This window comes from Corythoichthys intestinalis, chromosome 15 (genome assembly GCF_030265065.1).
Source record: "Corythoichthys intestinalis isolate RoL2023-P3 chromosome 15, ASM3026506v1, whole genome shotgun sequence".
NCBI classification, from domain to species: Eukaryota; Metazoa; Chordata; class Actinopteri; order Syngnathiformes; family Syngnathidae; genus Corythoichthys; species Corythoichthys intestinalis.
This window is the reverse complement of record NC_080409.1, coordinates 8,130,176-8,147,408: the sequence shown is the minus strand read 5'-3', so window position 1 is coordinate 8,147,408 and position 17,233 is coordinate 8,130,176. Positions and strand designations below refer to the sequence as shown.

Here is a 17,233-nt window from a genome sequence, read left to right as displayed (position 1 = left end):
GATTTCAATCCATGACGGCGTAATGTGTTTCCGATGGTTTTCTTCAAGACTGTGGTTCCAGCTCTCTTCAGGTCATTCACTAGGTCCTGCCGTGTAGTTCTGAGCTGATCCCTCACCTTCATGATCAGTGATGCCCCACGAGGTAAGATCTTGCATGGAGCCCCAGAACAAGGCAGATTGACCGTCAACTTGAACTTCTTCCATTTTCTAATAATCGCTCCAACAGTTGTTACCTTCTCACCAAGCTGCTTGCTTATTTTCCTGTAGCCCATCCCAGCCTTGTGCAGGTCTATTATTTTATCCCTGATGTCCTTACACAGCTCTTTGGTCTTGGCGATTGTGGAGAGGTTGGAGTTTGTTTGTTTGAGCATGTGAACAGGTGTCTTTTATACAGGTAACAAGTTCAAACAGGTGCAGTTACTTCCGGTAATGAGTGGAGAACAGGAGGGGTTCTTAAAAAAGAACTAAGAGCCGAAATATTTACTAGTTGGTAATGTATCAAATACTTATTTCATGCAGTTAAATACAAATGTATTATTTGAAAATTATACAATATGATTTTCTGGATTTTTGTATTAGATTCCATCCCTCACAGTTGAAGAGAACTTATGATACAAATTACAGACCTCTACATGGCTTGCAAGTGGGAAAACCAGCAAAATCGGCAGTGTATCAAATGCTTGTTCTTCCCACTGTATTTTAAAAAAATTATATGTCACTGCATCGTCCTCACCAAGATGTTGGCTGTAAGTCCTAGTTAGACAGAGAGCTAAGCTCTGAAATGACTTTCGTGTGGTTTGCTGACTTTATTCAGCTGCTTATGACATCAACAGCAGAATGAAACTAAAATAAAAATGAAAATAAATCAGTTTTATCTTTAATAACAGCAATTCAAAGTTGCGTTTATAACTAGCTGCTGATATAGCAATAAAAAACAATTAGCATGAATAAGTTAGCGTTCCCACATCATCAAAAACAATCACATCAACTCGCCCCAAGTATTCGACCACAATTGAAAATGCACAATAAACAGTACAAAAGGTGCTATATACAGGTGTTGCCTCTGTGGATGCTTCACAAGCAGCAAATGTGCGCACAGGCTTGCAGGTCTTTCCCCTCGCTCTCTCACTCGGCGGTGCGTCTTCATGGGAGCAAACGGCTCTTCCTCGTGTGTGTGCGTTCGCTCCTTTTTGTGTGCGCAAATACGTTCGTGTGTACATGCGCTCTTACGAGCAGAAGGACTACCTGCACTGCACTTCCTGCGCCAAAATAAAGGCAAGCATCACAAAAGTCAACAGTATAAAAAAATAGATAAATCACGGCTTATCAATGTGATTGTGGTCTAATTTCTTTAAGTGAGGTCTTAATTGATTTGGCTTCCTGCTGTCTGCTGCAAACATTTTTAGACAAAGTTAACAGACTGGTCTTTCGTCATCTCCCACTGTATTCAAAGTCAAAGCCAAAAGCTACATACGCTTCGTCATAGTTCCTCGTCTTAGCGCTTCATATCTCCAGTGGTCTTTGCTGTGTGCTAGTTTGGTTAAAAATACTGCACACACTCCGATTGCCCAACTATTTGAGAAAAGTACTCTATTATGTAATTCCGAAGGGTTCGGTTAATGTACATGTAAAACTAATGGGGTTCGGTACCTTTGGCAAGGTAGAGAACCACTGTACTCGTGATTAAACTCATTTCAACTCACAGCAGAAGGGTGATTGGACCCCACACGTTCATCCTCTTGGGAAGGGCGACGATCGCTCCTTTTTTGACGTCGCCCTTCTCGTTTAGGGCGACCTACCTGGAACCGGCTCTCAAAAAGTACATATTGCGCAGCATCGGCACAATATCTCTTACTACTCCCCGATACCCGTGACATAATTTTAGTGCCGGATCGGTACGGTGACGCTCATTTCTAACAAGAAAACAAAGGGTGTTCACCTAAAGTTGTTTATTGTACAAAGATGACACTTGGGTGACATAGAAAATCTCTTCAATTAAAAAAAAAAATCTTTTTCCCACGTAGGACAGAAAAATTGGTCCTTAAAGTTGCAGTCCTGGTGGCCAGTGCTTCTCAAGAACCCCAAAGGAAGCAAAGGGAAAGCACACATTTTCCGCTCGAGTCTGGTCTCTGCGTCAAACGCGCATTTTGTTACCGGCTGGACAGCGGACGGTCTACCTTCTGCACCTGAGTAGATTTCCAAAGTGCCGCTTTTCCTCTAATAGGTTCGTCAGGAGGGGTTGAGAAGCTCTAGCAGCGCCCCCACGGCTCCAAAGTAACCCTGAGATCCCCCAATAAAGAAAAGAAAGCGGCTTCAAATCTCAGGAAGCTGCACTTCCTCGTAGTGTCTGCTCACCTCGTGGCGAAGGAAAAGCGCCTTGAGTTGGCCTTTGGACCAGTAGTCCATGGCATAGGCCAGAAGCTTCATGGATAAGGTGTTGACACGTAGGAAGTTGCCCACGAAGACCACACGTTCAATGTTCTTTGGGTCGGGAAAGCAAAACGCATCAGTTTTTAAAAAAAATTTTACTTGATCTTTTTACATTTTACAGACTTTCTCCCGGTCAAAATGAATCAGACGTCTAGTGCCGTCCCTGGCGCGGAAACAGGAGTCACGACTGATATTAAATGTGATGGTTCACTTTCTTATTTTTCCCCCTTATGTCATTGTTTGCATACTATCCTCATTAAAATACGAAAACCTATAAATGGGTGGTTTTAGTTAAAGCAGTCACTGTTTTTCCGTCCGTGTGATTTTGACAAAGGTCAGTTCACATTTGATGGGAATTTTATGCAGAAATGTGAGAAATTCCAAACGGTTCGGATACCTTTTCATACCACTAAGTACTGAGCCTCATTTTGACTTGTTCAAAGGACATTACATCAAAGTTGGATCAGCCCGCAGTGTGTTTTTCCATCCACTTTTGAGTATAACTCCAAATCCAGACCTCCATGGGTTGATACATTTGTTTTCACTGATGTTTTTGTGTCATTTTGTTGTCAGCACATTCGACTGTGGAAAGAATAGAGTATCTAATAAAAATATTTCATTCATTCAAATCTACAGTGTATCATACAAGTGAGTACACACTAGAGCTGAAACGAATACTCGAGCAACTCGAGTTTAAAAACTGATCCGTGTAATTTTATTCACCTCGAGTAATCGTTTATTTTGACAGCTCTAAGCATCACGCTTTGCTCGGACTACTTTTAATGCGGGACAACGCGCTGATGTCAGGTGTGTAGAGGAAGAAGCAAAAAAAACCTTACTGCAGCCGACAGCCGCTACAAATGACGCCGACGTTGCTAAATACTAGCCCGCACGATGCTATGTTGGCAGCACGTAGCGTCTGATGAGTCTCATAGAGATCACAAGTATGTTGAACTAGATGCGAAATGACAGACTCGGCCGCGTCTGGGCAGCGTTAGTAAACAGCCGCCATCTTAAAGCAGTTGAGCGCGAAGCGCTAATAAAGAGCGCTAAGCGCTAATAAATAAGATTAACGTTACTGTCACTAGCTCAAGTAACGTTACCCCTGCGAAGGGCTATGTTTCTATTAATTATGACCACTTTCGATGCATGGCTAACGTGTCTTACATACAGGCTTTAACATAACATAGCGTTGTGGAGTGATGAGGGTGTAAAATAAAAACTCAATAATGCTAACTATCAATTTTAGCTCAGTAGTCATTGCTGGATAAAACACCAAGTAGCACTGGTCCCTAATGTGCTCCAATACAGCCTGTATCATACATTTAACACTGCAAAAACTCAAAATCCTATCAGGACTTACAGTTTAGACTAACTTAAAACTTAACTAGAACTTAAAAATGGCTAGTCACAAATACAAATTCAATTAAAACACGTGGGAAAAAATCCTAACTTTTAAGTGATGTGTGTTATCAAGCGTAACGGCATTTTTAGGTATATATACTGTTTTTTGTTTTTTTTTTTAAATAAGATTTAAAGGTTTTTTGAGTGAAAGCAGTGAATTAGTCTTTTTTTATTCTAGTTACATCTGAGATGCAATTGTTGGCTGTTTTCAACAATATTCATCAAAAATAAAGACATTGATTGACTGAAAATGGTTCAAGATTAGATGAAATGTCTTGTTTTCTCATGTATATTTATAATTGCTCTTCACCTAAAAATATATTTGTTTTATCTGATTACTCGATTAATCGATAGAATTTTTAGTCGATTACTCGATTACTAAAATATTTGATAGCTGCAGCCCTAGTACACACCTCGCATTTCTGCAGACATTTAAGTATATATTTTCATGGGACAGCACTGACAAAATGACTTTAACACAATGAAAAGTAGTCTGTGTGCAGCTTATATAACAGAGTTCATTTATTTTCCCCTTAAAAACACTCAAAATATACCCATTAATATCTAAACCCTTTGGCAACAAAAGTGAATACACCCCTGAGAAACTATGTACATCCCTAAATGTCCAAATTGAGTACTGCTTGTCATTTTCCCTCCAAAATGTCATGTGACTCGTTACAGGAGTGCTGTCAGCATTGCTGCAGAGATTGAAGATGTGGAGGGTCAGCCCGTTAGTGCTCCGACCATACGCCGCACTCTACATCAAATTGGTGTGCATGGCTGTCACCCCAGGAGGAAGCCTCTTCTGAAGACTGTACATAAGAATGCCCGCCCGTCTCATCAGACCATTGGACATGGTTCCAGTAATCCATGTGCTTTGTTGACATGTCTTCAGCAAACTGTTTGCGGGCTTTCTTGTGTACCGTCTTCAGAAGAGGCTTCGTAGTTTCTAAGGGGTGTACTCACTTTTGTTGCCAGGGGTTTAGATATTAATGGCTAGATTTTGAGTTATTTTGGGTGGAAAATAAATTAACTCTATTGTATAGGCTGCACACAGACTACTTTTAAATGTGTCAAAGTGTCATTTTGTCAGTGTTGTCCCATGAAAAGATATACTTAAATATCTGCAGAAATGAGAGGGTTGTACTCATTTTTGTGATACACTGTACAATGTTGCACTTTCGTGTTCCCTTTATTTTTTTTGAGCAGTGTACATTTTTTAAAGCACGTAGATTATGAAAAGCTTTTTTTTTTTTCTAAATTGCTTCAACAGCCTCAAATTTACAATGACGAACTGAGACATAAAGGATTAGTTCGGTCTAGTGCTACCAGACTAACGAGTGCAGCTCTATTTTTATGATTATACACACTCAGCAAGAACAGCAGATTATTTTCAAAAACTAAACCCACCAGGACGTCACGGCGTGATAAAAACAAATGAGAGTTTAAGAGGATGCCAGCCATGCTAAAACTAATGCTAACGTGAATACTAAGGCTACAAGTTACATTTAGAGTGTAGGGATCACTCAGTAAACACCTTAAAAGGCTAAAGCAACATTGCATAATCTCTCATGCAAGATAAAAAAAATAATCTAAAAATATTTGGTTTAGCTGGATTGGTGACGACCCATCTTCAGCTTTCGGGCAGAGGGCAACAGATTTTGATATAAAATGTCCTGGTATTTCAAAGCATTCATGATGCCATGCACCCTAACAAGGTTCCCAGGGCCTTTGGAAGCGAAACAGCCCCACAGCATCACTGACCCACCCCCATAGTTCACAGTTGGTATGAGGTGCTTTTCTCCATGCGCATCTTTCGTGGCACGCCAGACCCATTTAGAGTGTTTGGTTCCAAAAAGCTCAATCTTGGTCTCATCTGACCAAAACACACGGTCCCAGTAGAAGCCTTGGACCGTGTGCCTTGGTCAGATGCACACGGTCCCAGGCTTCAAATCTGTTGCCCTCTGCCCGAAAGCTGAAGATGGGTCGTCACTGGGTGTTTCAGCAAGACAATGACCCAAAACATGTGGCCAAATCTGCACAGAAATGGTTCACTAGACACAAAATCAAGCTCCTCCCATGGCCATCTCAGTCCCCAGACCTTGTTTTCTTGGCAAAAGGGGGTTGTTCAAAGTATTAACACCAGGGGTGCTAATAATTGTGACACACATTATTTGACGTCAATTAATTATTTCTTTATGTGGGATTTTTCCCCACTGAATAAATGCACTTGTATTGAAAGTTGGATTTTTCTCTTTTTTTTTCATTAAGGTCCCATATTATTTGAATTTAATATATATATATATATATATATATATATTAGAAGCTAAAAAACACATTTTAACCAGGGGCCAATAATTATGGAGGGCACTGTATATTGTTATAATCATTTGTTTCAGATGTACTGTAATTAGTTTATGTATAAAAATGAATTTGGTGTTCAAAAAGTATTTTTTCAAACTTGAGTCTTGAAAAAGAGGGGGTCGTCTAAAAATCAGGGCAGTCTTATATTCGGGCCAATACGGTACTAAATTATATACTGTTCCCTTCATTGAACTCAAAACTACTCACACAAGGGCTCAAATGCACTGTACTCGATGTGACAATGGAAAGCAACTTCAGAGGAAGCATGTAGCAGAGATGAAGCAAATTTATTTTATCTTCCTTCATTTAATCATTTCTATATTTATTTGATAATAATTTCTATATTTCTTTGATGCCTCAAAATACTTCCAAACCGCGAACATGTTAGCTGTAAGCCAGTAGTGTGAGCGCACTGCGTTTTGATGACATCATCATAAGATGACCAAAGTTCCTCAACTTTCGGTGGTTAACTTTTGGCCTTTTAAGCGAAAACTGAAAATGCAATTTCAGCTATTTGCGGCGCAGAGTTTTCAGTCAACATCTCTAATAATTTTGCATCTCAATTTAATTTTATAAAAATGTTTTTGAATTTGTTTTTGACTTGATCAGCATTTCCATATTTCATATCTTGCCTTTTTCTTCCTGAGCTTGGCTTTGGCATTTTGCACGGAAGAAGGACGGAAGGCACACTCTCTCTCTCTTGCCCGCCGCCTTCGTAGCCCTGTACAATGCTGCTTGATTCAGACGCCACAAGGCAGCACCGTAAAGAGGCCGAAGGCGTGCGGGCAGCCAGGCGGGCGCAAGAAAGAAGGGGACGCGGCTCACTCGCCGACTCACCTCGTTTAGCGCACACATGCGCGTGATGGAGCCGATGTTGTTGGTGATGGTGACCAGCGTTGCCCGGGCCAGGTCTTCCTTGGACACCGCCTCGCGCTTTTCCTTGGACACCATGTTGCCGAAACTGCGGGGTGGGGGAGCGCCAGCTGAGCGGGCGAGTGCCCCCGTCTCGATGCCGGCGGCGGCGCCTACCTGGAGGCCACGGCCCAACCGGGTAGGCCGAAGCGCTCGTAGTCGCCGCCGTAGATGTCTCGCACCAGTTTGTCTGCACGGGTGCTCTCCCCCCGCGAGGCCATCTCCAGAGCCTCCTCGAAGGTGGAGCAGCCCGTCAGCAGGCAGCACAGGCCCAGGAAGGTACCCCCGCCCAGGCTGAAAAGCAGACATTCCTTACTATGAACGCCATCGATCGCGGCGACGGCGGCAGAGCTACCTGGTCCCGGTGACGCGCTTGTAGCGGTCGTGCGAGTAAACGGCGAGGATGCTGACGCCGGAGCCGATGTTGACCAGCAGCAGCGGGTAGGGGTTCTCCAGCGCATAGGGCCGCCGGACGCAGCGATCGGGTTCGGCGGGGTTCTCAAAGTAGTAACACTCGCACTCGGACGGGCCGGCCGAAACGGCGGCGTCCAGGTACAGCACGCCGCGGATCAGGCAGTCCAACTCGTCCAGTTTGTGAAGCTGCAGGTCCGCCATCTACGTCCCGGAAAATGCCTTTCGTTCAAACTAAAAGATGATCTGTAGATTTTCACTTACGTCCTAGAGTGTTGTCTTCGTCAATGAAGACGATATTGAAAATATGTGGTCGACGAACAAATTTTTCATGACGATGACGAGACGGTAATGAGCCAAAAAAGTGTTTTGGGAGTAGGAGTGGGAACCTCTTGGTACCTCACGACACCATACGATAAGATTTGCGATACAAAGCTCACGATAACGACGATCTGACGATATGGCGATACAACGATTATCAATATTTTCGTCAGGAAATCATTCTAGAATATTCTAAAAAAACTAATAAACAGAAAAACAAGTTTCTTCTGTGAATTGGAATGAGTTCATCATTAGTAGACGTCCAATCCGTTTGAAGCGGGAGGGATGGCAGCGAATGAACGAATCGATGAACTAGTTAGAATAATCGAGTAATCGAATAAGGAACATGAAAAATGAAAATAACTGAGCTGGGTCTTAAACAGCATAAAAAAATAAATAAATGTGGAACTATGTACAACAAAAGAACAATTGGCTAACTTACATAGCAAAAGTTCGCTAGCCTAAATGATATAAAATGTTAACTTTTTTTTTTTTTTTTTTTTTTTTTTTACAATGCTCTTACAAATGGTTCAAACACATATTCCCACAAGAAAACAGCTAAATATAACAATTCTAAAAAATAATTACGAATGCATTGAAAAAATATTAGCTTGGACAAAAACTTGGCTTATGTTGGTCTTAACAGGGAGCAGCTGGATTCAGCCATGTGAAATGAGTTATGTCATATTCACTGTTGCCGCTAGAGGGCGGTGTATCCACCCAAATCAATAAAACTAAATGCACTTTCAAAACAAACCATTACAACGCCACTTTAAATAAATACTCGAAGCAGCAAAATTGAATTAGAATCCTTTTTCTAATCAAACTACTTGAGTTAATCGATTAATCGTTGCAGCGCTACATACAATAAGAAAACTATATGAAACTATGGCGAATTTTCATCTTGTTCTCGTGTTGTCAGTCAACAACTGGCATCCATTATGTTTTAGTCTCACAAGACACGTTTCAGCACGTCATTGGGACGTCATCGTCATGTAAAAATTATTCTTGACAAAATATTTTCGTTGTCGTCATCATTGACGACAACAACACTGGGAGGCGGGCAAAATTCTGGTACGCACCGTGCGAAAATCGGCCTCGAATTTGTAGGCGCCGCCGCCGGTGGCGCAGAGGCCGGTGTGCAGGCTGGAGAAGTGCTTTTGGCGTCCCATCTGCAGGAAGGCGGGCAGGTCGTGCGTGGGGAAGCGGATAAAGTGCAGGCTGCCCGTGCGGCCGCACAGTGTCAGGTCGCGCAGCTCCAGGTGCACGTCCCGCACGCCGGCGGCACCGTAGGCAGTGTTGGACGTCAGGTAGCGGCGGATGCTCTTCAGGTTCTCCACCTCCTCTTGCTCCTCCTCCGCCGTGATGTCGCGGGGCTCAAAGTACACCAGCTTCACCAGCGTGCCACCGATGTCCATGCCGAACCACGGGAAGGCTGAGTCGATAAAAAATAATGGTCCGTCAAAAATTGAAAAAAAAAAACAAAAAACAAAAGCTGCAAAAATTCAAAAACTAAAATAGATGGACAGCTGTTTAAAACTGAAAACTTGAAAAAAGTTCAAATTCAATGGCAGTCGATGACTTCAAAACTCATATTTGTTCCCTCCCGCCAATGCGTTTATCACTAGTAGACGTCCAATCCATTTGAAGCGATATCCAATGTCGCATTTTTAAATTTTTTTACGTCGTCAGGCAGAGTTTGTAACAGTCACCTCCTTAAATGGTGTTCCTCCCGAAATCCACCACGTGGTTGTGCTACTTTATTTACATTGAATATGTTCTTCTTCTGTTGCTGCTTACTTTTATGTTGGGAGTTCTGCGAACGTGCGTGTGCGAACCGCTGAGTTCCTGAGTGACGAGTAGGGATGGGAATCGAAATCCGATTCCAATTCGGAACCGGTTCCGAGTGTTTCGAGGCCTCGACATCACAACGGAAAAGCCTTAACGAGCCCTTTAACCATTCCTAAAGACGCGTATTGCGTCGTGACGTGTGTTGTTGTCCAGACGCATCAAACTAGCATGGCGCCAAGAACCACTCGCTCCAAAGTTTGACTACACTTCACCAGGAAAGAGTGTGAAAATGAAAGGTTACGACGGGTAAGCACGAGCATTGCAGCCATAAACATAACAATGACAGCACGTAGGTTCAAACGCTTGAAAGTGTGTCTTCACTTCACGAGGAAAAATTACAACAAAGCGACTTGCAGTCATTGCAAGGTGGAGATAACTGCATCGGGAGGGAATACGACTGCGCTGTCCCCAATAACAAACAGGTTTGCATCAATGTAAATCAGCGATGATTAGCTGCTAATAACAGTAATAAGAAATGGTTAGCATTCGTTCGCTAGCATTAGCACATCGTTCAAACCACTACACAACTGGATTTAAGTGTCCGATCGCGAGTGGAAACACAACAACAACAACACAAAAGATGATACATTCAGGCGTTGCCTCTGTAGATATTAACATTAACAAAGAACGTAGGCTCATAGAAGTGTTTCCCTCTCTCACTAACTCGCTCACTCATATGGATGCGGCTTTCTTCTTTGGGTGCAAGCGCGCTCTTCTTCACGTGAGCGCGTTCTCCTTCGCGTGAGGAAGCGCAAGGGCGCCCCCACTTGAGCGTGTAAGCGCCACAAAAACTAAAAGGCATGCAATTCAATGTAATGGTAAAATAATACATGTTGACCCAAACTGCGGCCCGCGGCCCAAATACGGCCCGGCTCCACATTTGGTCCGGCCATTTTGATTTTTTTTTTTCTTTCTCAATCGTGTTATTTATTTCCTGGCCTTTTCCTTGAAGAATTCAGAGAGGGTTATTTGGTTATTATCTATTTAATTAATAGTGTTTTTATTATTAATTATAATTATAATTATTATTATAAAGAATCCAGAAAGGGTTATTTGATTGTGGCTTTCTGAAAAACAATAACTTTTTACATTTATGCACTTCTGCAATCGTCACACTTTTTCTGTTACAAACTGACCCCGGCCCCTCACCAGAGAAGGGAAAAATTATGTGGCCCTCACAGGAAAAAGTTTGGGGACCCCTGCTTTAACACATATTGCCAAAGGCAGAACAACAACCTATCTGCCAATATATACTAGGCATGTGCCGGTATGAGATTTTGACGGTACGATAACCGTGAGCAAAAATACCGCGGTTTCACGGTATCACGGTATTGCAATTATAGCTCCCAAAAATTTTGAGATGTATGGGTAAAAAAAAAAAAAAAAAAAAACTTTTTTCCATTGAACAGTATTTTTTTTTCAGACCATAGTTGCAAATTGGAACATGAATATATTGTGAAAATAAATAAATTATCAATTAAAAAAATATTTGAAATAAAATTAAAATAAATATAACTTATAGACTATGCTCACAGCCACAGCTCAAGTTGCACAAGATTACAGCAAGAACAAAACAATTTCTATAAAGTAAAAACACTTCTGAATAAAATTTTTAAAAATTTATACTGCATGACTTTTTTTTGAGGGTGGAAAAGCTTAAGTGAAGTTTTGCCATTTTCAGCCACTGTTTCAACTCTAGTCTACATGATGTCATGCCTTTGTGTTTAAAAGAACATAAGGAATTCATAAGTTAGGTAAAAATGTATAAGTTGGTTAAAATGTCAATATTGTTGTGGAAAGGTTTCATCTAAAAAAAAAAAAAAAAAAAAACATTGGGAGTGAGACCTCACCTTGATCCAGCGAACGTGGATTTGTGCTTGGGGCAAGATCATCGTTCGCAATTAGCGATTTTTGATGCTATCAGTTTTTCCCCTTCATTCAAGCGAATCAAGCTTGTTTTCTCACTCTGCGGCTGTAACACTCAACGAAGTTGCTCTCCCAGCTGAGCCTAGGCTAACATTCATCTTTGTAAACTTTTACTTTGTTTGTATATTGAATTTGAAAGGAAAATGTGTGTTTTGTTTTTGGCGAACTTTTTCCATGGTGCTAATCTGTGGAAGCTACTCACATGGAAAAATCTAATTGTACAACATTTTAAATGTATTCATTTTGTATATTAAACTTACCACGATTTGACAGCTCAATAATTTAAAGAACAGTACGCCTCATGTTTGGAGTAATTGTTTTTGGGTTAGCTGGCTGTGTAGCCGATAGCATCACTCTCACACACAGCAACAAACGGGAGGGGGTGAGCGCTGCTGCGCCAAGCCGCTTCTGGCTGCATTTTTGACACAAGAAAAATAGCGAAAACCGTCCTACGGTCTGACGGAAAATTTTAGTGGTTTTGAAACCGCGACGTTTTCACACCACGGTAAACCGTGAAACCGGTAACCGGCACATGCCTAATATATACCAATATTTTTTATTTCTATTAGATAAATGTTTCAGTAAAATGTTACACATTCTTGTGTATTTGCCACTTATTGCCACAGTTAACATTGAGGGTTTGGGCCTCTTTTGATCTGGTGAGTTTGTAAGGTGACTTCTGATTAAACAAACTCGATGCCAATCAAAACGTTTGTTTTTCTTTTTCCCCAAATTAGAATCGATAAGAGAATCGATAAAGAATCGAATCGTTAAGCAATATCGATAATGGAATCGGAATCGTAAAAATCCTATCAATTCCCATCCCTAGTGACGAGTGGTCAAGGTGGATTTATTTTTTTGTGAATAAATGTGCATAAGTGGAAGCGTCTCCCCCTTTTGTTACTTTTATGCACGCATCCTACTTACCACGCGTTACAAGTTGCAGTAGGAAAGAAGGAGTAGGTAGAGGCTTGCAGTCCCTGTGCAAATGAGCAATGTATTGCTCGTGTCGTGTTTAAGAACTGCTCAGATTTTTCGCCATCTGCTACCTTGCTGTCGGCAAAAATGTGGACCCCAGCACGTCTACTGTACATAATTTGATTAGTGTCGTCAAGTGTCAATATACACCGAAGTGTCCTTTCCATTTCATCCATATGAGACCGTCAATTCTCCCCCTGTTTTATTCCAACACATTGTTGAGGAGAGAAAGGTAGCTAATGGCTAAAAATCCGAGCAGTTCTTGAACGTGACGCGAGCAGTTGCATTTGCTCTCGTTTCAAACCAAATCGATTGACTATTTTGTTCGCCTCCATGAAAACACAAAGAGAGAAAAAAGGCAACTTTTTTGAGAAACACTACAAAGGTAAATGAGAAAGCCCTCAAAGCCAGTTACCTTGTTGCTAAACTTGTTGCTGAATCCAAAAAGAGGCAATACTGCCTGCCTGCAAAGCCATTGTAAGTGAGATGCTTGCGATTAAACACTAAAGTCCCCGTCTGACAATTCTAAGCTTTTCAAGCCTAACCGCAATAAAAAATAAAAACTGAGACGAAGAGCTGTTGACGAAGATTCTCGCAAGGATATCGGCTTTGTGTTCATCCATACAAGCTCAAGTTTCACACTGAGTAAGTATGAATATTGAGAAATTATTTCATAACTACCCCTTTAACACCGAACGTGTCGGCAGCGACGCGTTTACACATATCGTCTTTGAAGCTTCATCACGCTGTCATTACGTCACCCACGTGCCGCTGGTTGGTCTCATTTGAAAGTGCAGAAGTTGATGTCCACACCTGTTTTTATTTGAAGTCAATCGACCAAGAAAAACGGGAGATAATGTCATTTGAGTTTTATAGTTTTATTCCACTCATAAATATGCATTAAAACGCTGCATGGACCTTGTATCTATCTCCATATTTCCATCATTTCTTGTCCTTTTTCAAAACCGAAAGCAGCACAAAAGACTACATATCCCAAGAGCCGTTCTGATGTCAAGAAGGACGAACCGAATGTGATCATTTTTAATAAATTTCCGAACGAGGCGCCAACTAATGAAAGGGATGCATGCGACGCAAGCAACGGCCGGTTGGTTTGAGCGAGCGACTTTGAAACGTGCAGAATGAATATAAAACTACATTTAGCGCAAGCTAATGCATTATTTCATTAACTCAAGGAAGAAGATGAGCCGTATTTGTTGTCTTTTTCTTTGCATGAGTCGGTGTCTCTGCGAATAGAAGTGACGGCAGCGCGCAAACGGCGAAAGAGTAGGCTGTGTGACCTGTGTGACGCAGCTCTGTGACCTGTTCAAGCTTTATTGAGTGTGCAAAAAAAAAAAAAAAAAAAAAAAAAACTTTATTGGGTCGAATGCCTGGAAATTTTGAATTGAACTGAACTACTTGTCAATATTTTTTAAAATACTTTTTTTCAATGTTATATATATTTTTTCTTTACTATAATCTTTTCAATTTTTATGTAGATGTGTGTTCAAGAAGCTTGATTGCATGTGGGTATATACTTTTGATAAGGTGATGGGTACAACACCTAACTTCACAAAGAGATATCCTCCAAACCCTTTTTGTGTTAGATGATGTATATATAAATTATTTTCTCACTATTTTACACTGTATATAACCTGTTTTGACCATAGTATGTGTAAAGGCCAAAAACGCCTATGACCATACCTGCGGTTTGTGTTGAATTGTCAAACATAAAACTATTCAATCTTATTTTTTTCTACTGAATGTTTATCCTAACAAGTTGAATAAATATGATCATGCTTCAAAACGGTTGGTCGAGCATGTTTGGTTGTCAGTGGGACGTCAACATAACAAATTTTGAAAAAAGATTTTGGGATTTTTTTTTGGTCTTTTTGGGTCCAAAATGAGGATTATAATTGGTAAGTGAAGAAAACAACAGTTTGGACATGAAGTTCAAGGTGTCCTGAAAAAAGGGACCCAACTTGGCCATTGTAAACAATTTTTTCTTTGAAATATAAAGGCAACATCAAATGCATGCAAATTCGGCCAAAATAGGCTTAGGTGTTAAAGGGTTAAATATACTGTACAGAAAGTAATTTTGGAACATTTTTGGTTTATGTTGTGCCGCGAGATTTTTTCCAATGTAAAAACGTGCCGTGACACAGAAAAGGTTGAAAAACAGTGACAGACACTGGACACATCATGTGTACCTAATGAACTGTCCAGCTGCGTTTTGGAGGGAACATGTCTGTTGATGATGATGATGAGGACCACCGACGGCATTCAGCTTCATCCAGAGCATCATCATCATCATCATCACCACCACCATAGGAGCGCCATCTTGTCAAAAATCAACATCAATACTCTGAAGTTGTAATATTACCTTGTAATGGGAAAGTCAGCCATAACTGTGGTGAGAACTAGCGAAAAATAACATCCTTTCATTCATTCAATGCTTCTTCTTGAAAAAAAAATAATAATAATAATGTAAGTGGCAAAATGTTCACGTTAGGTTAATAAAACGCTTGGCTCAGGAGAAAGAAATACCAATCAAAGCCACGAAATGACTCACGAGGCCTGCTCTTCTTCACGGAGTCGCTGCGAAGCCTCGGCGTCGCGTCGGGGGCGAGGCCCGCCTTGTCGGTTTCGCTCCGGAGGACACAGCTCGAGCCGGGAGCGTCTTTGTCAAGGCGCAGCGGCTTCTTCGTTGGTGTTTCGTCCTCGTCGTCTGAGCTGTCCTCGTCGGGATGGCGGTAACCGTTGGACGCCATTTAAATAATAATAATAAAAAAACAAACACACAAACAACGGGGCCGGGCCGGGGGATGCGAGGTGGGTAAGGGTAACGGGGGGCGGGGGTTAACGATGTTTAGCTTGGGACTAAAAACGCCGAAAAGCCGGAGGAGGAAGCTAATTTGCAAACTAACTAGCTTAATTTAGTGCTCGGTTTCCCCGTCTTGTTCTTTTGAAGGTGGGCGTGGTCACCCATGAGTGACGGCTGAGCAGCCAATTGCAACACAACTAATACCCCGTGACGCGCCCTTTTTCTGATTCTTTAGTACCATTTTACGGTGCTATTAGGCTCGAGCGTATGACGTGGCACTCGCGAGGTTTCCGCCGCTATCGCCATTGTGGAAGCGAGAAACATAAACTCAGGCATTTCAAGTTACAGGTCGCTCTTTAAAAATGGTCGGAAATTATTGTGCGGATTGCAACAACCGATCGAATAGAAAGGAGAATGTACAGCTCGACGGAACACCATTGAGTTTCTTCCGGATCCCTACATGGAGAAAAGGCGAGGGAAAGCTCATATCTGAACTTACCAAACGTCGAAGAATGGCATGGGTGGCCTCGATCAGAAGGAAGGGCATAACGTTTGATTCTCCAGTTACACACTGAGTTTGCTCTATGCACTTCCACTCTGGTAAGTTAATTTCGTTTGCTTACGCAAATTTCAGTAACTTTACGCCCTAAGTCGGCCTGTTGTTAGCTATTGCTACAGCTAAACAACTAGCATGCATACATGTGCATTGTCTTCATAAGACATAATTCATGTCGTTGCTAAATGAAAAAGCTGTAATATTTTGACGTGAGAGAGTGGCAAAGAATTTGTACACAGGCTACATTTTATGCAGCAAAAGATTTGTACATCCGTGTTCACAGACTAATGTAAACACACATTGCCTACCTTTGCTAGAAAGATGGTGTTGCTGTTTGCTATGGTCATAAAGTGAAGATCCTGCACCCATCCGCAGCAAAACTGTTCGTAGCTTTGTAGCGATTTGTAGTTTCGGAATTGCTGATGAGTGTAGTAACATATACCAAACACTAAATACAGCATGATGTCCATTTCGCGTAGTGGTGGAAGCTTGTCGACATCTTTATTCCATTTGTGTTCGGCTTGCTCGTGAGGGTCAACATTGTTCACATCCTTAAAATTGCTCACATATCTGTCCTTCGCCGTGGTAACAAGTTTGTCTCTGTTTCGAACTGGCAAGTTTTCCCTACATTTTTCCATCTTTGGCACTCGTAGTTGAATTGTGCCGTTAAGTTTAAATGTCCCGTGATGCAGACGTGCTTCCGCAATGGCAAATCTCGCACGATCCCGTGCTGCTGTGACGTAAACGCTCGAGCCTAATTGTATATATAATGTACAGTATATATACATTGAGCACTTGTAAAACACGAAATAAAAGAAGTTATATACAGTGCTGGCCAAAAGTATTGGCACCCCTGCAATTCTGCCAGATAATGCTCAATTGATTGCTATTACAAATGCTTTGGTAGTAATATCTTCATTTATTTTGCTTGCAATGAAACAACACAAAAGAAAATGGAAAAACTCCAAAAATGGGCTGGACAAAAGTATTGGCACCCTTTGAAAAATCATGCGAGGCTTCCTTAATTTGAGTAATTAACAGCACCTGTTACTTACCTGTGGCACATAACAGGTGGTGGCAATAACTAAATAACACACACGCATCCAGTTAAAATGGATTAAAGTTGAGGCAACCTGTGTCCTTGTGTGTACCACATTGAGCATGGAGAAAAGAAAGAAGACCAAAGAACTGTCTGAGGACTTGAGCAAAATTGTGAGGAAGCATGGGCAATCTCAAGGCAACAAGTCCATCTCCAAAGA

At 41.5% G+C, this 17,233-nt stretch overlaps 1 protein-coding gene across 1 annotated transcript; it reads right to left on the bottom strand.

Moving 5' to 3' along the window:
- Window positions 1–1,934: 1,934 nt before the first annotated feature.
- Window positions 1,935–15,580, bottom strand: pank2 (pantothenate kinase 2). The gene is made up of 7 exons (XM_057858848.1): window positions 15,167–15,580; window positions 8,925–9,277; window positions 7,466–7,725; window positions 7,228–7,404; window positions 7,036–7,159; window positions 2,356–2,481; window positions 1,935–2,280 (listed from the first exon to the last, which is right to left on the bottom strand). Exons 1-7 carry the CDS (start codon window positions 15,363–15,365, stop codon window positions 2,230–2,232), a joined length of 1,290 nt encoding a protein of 429 aa, XP_057714831.1. The 5' UTR covers window positions 15,366–15,580; the 3' UTR covers window positions 1,935–2,229.
- Window positions 15,581–17,233: the final 1,653 nt, after the last annotated feature.

Bases quoted from the DNA above. Each gene is read 5' to 3' on its own strand.
- pank2 (XM_057858848.1), bottom strand. From the start codon at position 15,365: ATGGCGTCCAACGGTTACCGCCATCCCGACGAGGACAGCTCAGACGAC. The intron at 7,726-8,924 runs GTGCGTACCAGA...TCCGGGACGTAG, and splicing joins TCGAGGCCGATTTTCGCACG to ATGGCGGACCTGCAGCTTCA. The intron at 2,281-2,355 runs GTGAGCAGACAC...GGGGGATCTCAG, and splicing joins CGCTTTTCCTTCGCCACGAG to GGTTACTTTGGAGCCGTGGG.